The sequence below is a fragment of the Hydractinia symbiolongicarpus genome, chromosome 7 (genome assembly GCF_029227915.1).
Source record: "Hydractinia symbiolongicarpus strain clone_291-10 chromosome 7, HSymV2.1, whole genome shotgun sequence".
NCBI lineage: Eukaryota > Metazoa > Cnidaria > Hydrozoa > Anthoathecata > Hydractiniidae > Hydractinia > Hydractinia symbiolongicarpus.
Genome location: NC_079881.1, coordinates 3921889 through 3928305, shown reverse-complemented (window position 1 = coordinate 3928305; position 6417 = coordinate 3921889). Strand labels below are relative to the sequence as shown.

Sequence of the window (6417 nt, the reverse complement as noted above, 5' to 3'; positions counted from 1 at the left end):
TGTAAGAAACGTTTTTTAAAACAAATTAAATTTTTAATGAAACTATTTAAAACAAATATACATACAATTTTAAACCGGTTAATTAAAACAAATGTTATTTTAAGATATCAATCTTACTCTCATGCTGAACGCTAAGCAGAAAGGATAGATTCAACCTTTTATAATCTCTCGCTTTACTCATCCAGTGATTGAAACAATGACCTTCCACATTAAAAGTGAACTTTATTTCGAAATATTTATTTACGTTGTATTAATTCCTAAAACCTAGTGGAAGTGACTTCAGTGTGACAGGTTAGTAACTTCACAAAAAGAACATAACAATTTTAATGAAAGCTTTTATATTTAGATGTACATATAACCTATAATATAGTTACTTATGCTGGTAGCTTATTTTATTTTGTTGTTTGGTTCTAAAAAGAAACTTCTCTGATGAGTAGTGGCAGGAGTTCCCAAAACTCTAACCGCTCAACTCGCAAACCAAGAAGAGATCATAGTCCTGTAAATCGGAGAGAAAAGTCCCATGAAGTACGTCGAAATCGATCAGAACATGAGAAATACAGAAGTGACCATGATCTTTCGCGCCAAGATGAGGCGGAAAAAGATAGAGATAGAAAAAAGAAGGAGAATACAAAGACAAAAAGACCAAGAAGTCCACGAAGAATAAAAGACTCTTCATCATCAGACAGAAAGTTGGCAAATCAGCGAAAAGAAGTAAAAATTAAATCTGAAACTAAAGATAAGCCTCGAGAAAAGAAAACTGTTGAAGTAATAGGTCAGTGTTATTTTTTATAATGATTTAGATTTCAAGCTAATTGTTTTAGTCAGGTTTGCTGGTACTATTTAAGTTTAAATCTTACAATTAAATCTTGTACCATTTGCATGCTCTTATTGAAACATTATATATAATTACTTTCAAATTACTTTCAGAGAAAGAAAATTTACGTTTATGTGTGAAGTTACTGTTGTGATCCTAATAAATTGCCCACATTTTATACACAGTAAACATTCAAGAAAATGTATTATTATTTAAATTTGTTATTTTTTGCATTTTTTCATGATTAGAGAGACATCCGTTATTTCAAGATAACTCCAGATTGGCACAATTAATAGCCCAAATAACTAGCACCAATGAAGAAAGTTCCAGACGTCAATCAGCTGCTCAAAGCCTTCTGGAGTATGTGTACGATGCAGCTCATTTGGAGGTATATTTTTATTAAAATTAAAAGATAATTTTATTCTTCAGACTGACAGAGTATGCATGTACAAGATATGTGTACCCATAAGAGTGTGAAATATAATATGCATCTGGTGCAGGCAGGCCATATGCTAGTTGTTTACTGAATTTTAAGCAGGTCATTATTAGAACCAGATAAATATATTCGATGATTGATAACAAGTGACAACTGGGAAAACTAAAACAAGAGACATTGACGTCTATACCCATGCAAACAACAACATAGCAGATTCAAGATAAGGCTGCAAAAAAGTAAGATAAGTTCTCTCTTTTTTAGCCCATCAAGAGAAATTGTTCAAACATCTTCTCTGCATTGGAGGAAGTCTTTTTGGAAAGGTAATATTTTAATAGTATTTTGATCACTTTGGCTAGATTTACATATTCAATGCTTGCTCAATTGCTATATCTGCCTTCCCAATTCACATTTACACACAAAGATATAGGTAGCACAAACACAGACCATTACCAAAAAGCAGACAATTAGCATTATCCATTAGCATTGCCAACTTAAAAAAAAAGAGAAAAGTAATTTAAAAACCTGACCTAACTAAATATTTTCGCTGAAAAATGAGTCCAATACATAGTTATTGCTCAACCACAAGTTCTTAAATTCCCCAATCTTCAGTCCACTTAATGGTACGAAGTATAAAATCAACTTTTAAAGTTATATTATTTTAGAGGACACAATGAATTGAAAGATAAAGTTATACAGTGTTATGCTTCTGTTGGACACGTTCTTGGTATAGACTGCGACAAGTAGGACCAACATTGTTTTTGAGTTTTAAATTGACTGTTGTCTGTGCCAGATTTTAACAAATGTATATAGTTCTTGCTAAAAACATCTTTAAAACCTTTATTTTCTGTAAACCCGTTTAGCTTCAGACACTAAGAATTGCTGCTTTCTTGTGATTAAGATAATCTTCCTAGCTGTGCCTTCGTTTACACAACTCACGCTCTCGTTATTGTTTAACCACCAGCTCACTTTAGGTCCCATTCTTTTTTTATTTAACTTTTCCTAACTCCATAGCATGTTCTTGCAATAAAGATTATCGCCAGTTTTTTTTGTGGATGTAAATGTACAGGTGCATCTGAAAAAAAAAATTCTATCTAGGAATTTTAATCAGGGCTTTTTTGAGTGATATATTTTTCCAATAAAATTTTTTTACACAACCTGTTCAAGCATTATTTTCTTATCACCTTTTCTGCTGACTGCTTTTACCACATATTGTCCTCTTAAATTCTCCTCTTATCTCACCTCTTGCATGCAGCATACACTAATCTTCCTAGCTGTGCCTTCGTTTACACAACTCACGCTCTCGTTATTGTTTAACCACCAGCTCACTTTAGGTCCCATTCTTTTTTTATTTAACTTTTCCTAACTCCATAGCATGTTCTTGCAATAAAGATTATCGCCAGTTTTTTTTGTGGATGTAAATGTACAGGTGCATCTGAAAAAAAAAATTCTATCTAGGAATTTTAATCAGGGCTTTTTTGAGTGATATATTTTTCCAATAAAATTTTTTTACACAACCTGTTCAAGCATTATTTTCTTATCACCTTTTCTGCTGACTGCTTTTACCACATATTGTCCTCTTAAATTCTCCTCTTATCTCACCTCTTGCATGCAGCATACACCAGTCCTTACAGATCCACCTGTCCCAAAGCTTCTTATAAACCCCGAGTACACAATTTTGACTTGATTTACTCTGCCTTGGTTTCTTACTAATGACCAAATTGTTGCAGTGCTTTATTTATTTGGTTGCAGTAAACACTGTCTTGGATTATTTTTTTATTAATGTCATTTAGGTTCTTTCAATGGGTGTTCTCAAAAATCCCTTCAGCTGCAAACGATAACCTACGCGTTCTTTATTTGCGTACCATAGCTGAAGTAAGTATAGATTTGTAAAGTATATATTAAGAGTAATGACACTTAATTTAATAAAGTATCTTTTACTTGAAAGTTTTACCCACATAGATCTACAAGAGACTGTAGCTGAAATTTTATGAATTACCTAAATCTAAGGGCGGATAACATTTTTAACACATTAACATTGCTAAAAAGGACTGCAAATAAATTTAATTATCTGCTTCACAGGCCAAACTGACCCTAATTTTTAGAGGGAAAACAGTTTTTTAGAAAGCAAAAAGAAAAGCCAAAAAAAATTTAGTATATACCAAAATTATTAAAAATTTTGATAAATTGTTTCCACAGATCTATAATATAATCAACAGGTCAAAGCGGGATAGGGGATCATCAAAATTGGCACATTTTTCTCCAAAATTAAGACATTTTCATAAAAAAGTCACATTGTTGCATTATAGAAGGCCCTGGATTGCCCTTGTTTGATAGGTTATATTGCAAGAATTAGCAATAACAAGAATTATTTTATTATGTATATAAATGTTTCTTGATCCTTTGTGAAGTTATACTTACATAAATATCTGTTTATCTCGTGTATTAAAATATTGAAATATTATTGTAATAGAAAGGTTTCATTTACAATGTGATCCCATAAACAAGGGCTTGTAATGAAAAAATGTTGCTTTATTTTAAGCATTTGAATTGAAACATCTTTAATACATGAAATGAAATATTTTTGTTGTAAAATGAAATATTGTTAAAATGGTTGAAAGTAAAAATCTGTCAATAGGGGAAGTAAATAAACCCAAGAACTAAAAGTGTCAGTATTTCTAAATAATCAAACATTTTCTGTTCTGGCTTATTGTTAAAGAAAAAGTATCAAAATATATTTGAAAAAAATTCCTTTTGTTTAGGCTATTCTGTTAGATGTTGGTAAATTAGTGTTCTGTGATACAATGCCAGTGAGTATTTTATTATCATTATCATGTTTTTTCTACTCTTTTAATGAAGGATACTGTCAGATGTAATTATTGTTGTTTTTTTGTTACATTTAGATGATCATGGCCAGCCTACAAGATGTACTCGAAAATGCAGATGCTTCAGGTAAAATGTAAAAACTAATCACTGGAGACATAAATATTGTTGCATAATTTGTGGGGATTAGTATAATACATGCTATTTTTTGTTAATCTTTAGAACTACTGCTTATTATATTGGATGTTTTAATAATTGTTGCCAGAGATTACCCACACATCTTTGCAGAATATTTTCGGGTAAAATATTTTGCAATTTTTATTTTTTTGGAGGATTAGTAATATATTTGTGCGTTTTAGAACAATCATGTATTTGTATTGGTGATCCTATAAACTTAGTATTTTTTTGTAGGACACTGTTGATATATTGGTTGGATGGCATATCGATACTGCACAGAATGAGCAACTGACAAAAAAGACTGCTGGTAAGTGCGACATAAATAAAGACTAAAACCATAGCATAATTTTTTTGGAATTTCTAAACATCATATATGCCAGTGCTTTATAGGCTGCACTGAATTTACATTGGTAGGTTTAAAAAATGAAGACATGCTGATCATAACTAAAAAATAGTGCCGTTTAAAATCTTGAATCTACACCAAAAACTTAAGTTTCCAAATCCAGCGTTCACTGCAAACATTGTTTACCTAAATAGAGATGGTATTCAAAAATTCCACACCCTTCTTTTTACTATATTATGTCCACAGTTGTAGTTTGTCAACATATCAGGTGTTCTAGTTTTCAACAGCAACGTTTAAGCCTAAACTTACTGTTTAGATTGCTTGATAAGCTTTCACCCATATTGGGTGTCAGATATGAGATTCTCTTTGACTTTACTTGGGCAATTTCTGGAAGACATGGAAGCATACGCTGAGGTAAGGTTGCTTTTGTTAGAGGGCAAACATTTTGGTAACATTACAAAATTGCTAAATGACATGCTTTGTAAATGTAGGAAACTTAAACTCAAGTAACATTCTTTATTTTGCAAATCAGAATGGTCTTAATATTTTTTAGTAACTAAAAATTACTAAATTTTTCTGGGCATTTCAGTATATTGTTAAAAACTAATTCATGTGGATTTACAAGGTCTAAATGTAACTCTTCATAGCCTCATAAAAATGTGATCATGAAAAACTTATTTCATATTATAAGGATCTCTGTATTCCGCTTAACTGGCTTAGTGAACTAAATCCTTTTAACACCTGTTGCGCTAAGAAGTTAATGTTTGCACTAGTGAGTTAATGCATCTAAAAATAGATAGCAACTCTAGTGAAGAATATTTTTAGCGAACTGGCTTTTAAAACATAGGAAAATTGTGAGCGAAATATGTAAGATTGGTTGGTATTTAAAATTAGGGAAAGGAAAGGTCATTATTATACTTGTTTTTTTATATATGGAGAGGACTTTTGTTTTATTATCACAGGTAATATTTTATTATGTTTTGTAAAATACAAAAGATAACGAAAAACGATAACGAAAGATAAAAAACTGAAACTTTAGCTTGTCTTTGAATCTTATTGTAAATCTACATTTTTTTTACAGGAACTGAGCAGTATCACACATGGCAGCTTCAGCAAAGAAGACACACCCTCTCCATTTGTTTCGTTACCAAAATTAACTGCCCTTACAAAGTATGCTGATTCATTGTTGCCAATACTTTATGTTGTCTGATTGTTAAAAATAATTTATTGTGAGAACTATGGCGTCAGCACTCAAACAATAATTTTATGTTTATAGTAAAGGCATGCGATTATTTTATAGTTTTTGAAAAAATGTTTAAAAATGTTTTATTTTTGTTTAACATGTTATAACCTGTTTTTTTTAGAGTTTTTACAACTGTCGTGGCTGGTCTTGGGGAGTTTTTTAGTCCAGGCAGAGAAGCCAAAATAACAGCCAACTATATTACAGATGTAAGTTATTTACATGTATTCGGAAACGGAATAATTTTTTGCAACTGTATTTTTCCTTAGTAAAGGTACTAAATTTTCATTTGTAGACACAAACTAAATTTTCTAAACAGCTAAAAATAGTTTTCATACTGCTCATTGATAAGACTTTACAAAAAGGTAATTTTCTTAGAGGGGTTATCTTTTACTTTTGTTTTGCCATATGTCATGATCGAAAGTGGGATATTTAGAGAGACAAATCTTCAATCATGGATGATCTTAAATTTAGTCGGATTAACAATATTGTGAATTTTCTTTCTTTAAATTGGGATAAAAGAAACAAAAATTAATTTATTTTTTTATTTTTTTACTGGATAAAAAGTTATAGTCAAAGTCATTTAC

At 30.8% G+C, this 6417-nt stretch overlaps 1 protein-coding gene across 1 annotated transcript in view; it reads left to right on the top strand.

Annotated features, from left to right (window-relative positions):
* The first annotated feature begins 306 nt into the window (after nt 1-306).
* The window catches only part of LOC130648834 (serine/threonine-protein kinase SMG1-like), a 34295-nt gene continuing 28184 nt past the window's right edge, over nt 307-6417 (top strand). The window contains exons 1-12 of the mRNA XM_057454937.1: nt 307-772; nt 1063-1202; nt 1512-1570; nt 1913-1990; nt 3041-3122; nt 4010-4057; nt 4151-4199; nt 4293-4369; nt 4482-4554; nt 4907-5004; nt 5672-5760; nt 5955-6039. Coding sequence (XP_057310920.1) covers nt 430-772; nt 1063-1202; nt 1512-1570; nt 1913-1990; nt 3041-3122; nt 4010-4057; nt 4151-4199; nt 4293-4369; nt 4482-4554; nt 4907-5004; nt 5672-5760; nt 5955-6039 — 1221 coding nt within the window. The 5' untranslated portion in view covers nt 307-429. The remainder of the gene's footprint in view (nt 773-1062; nt 1203-1511; nt 1571-1912; nt 1991-3040; nt 3123-4009; nt 4058-4150; nt 4200-4292; nt 4370-4481; nt 4555-4906; nt 5005-5671; nt 5761-5954; nt 6040-6417) is intronic.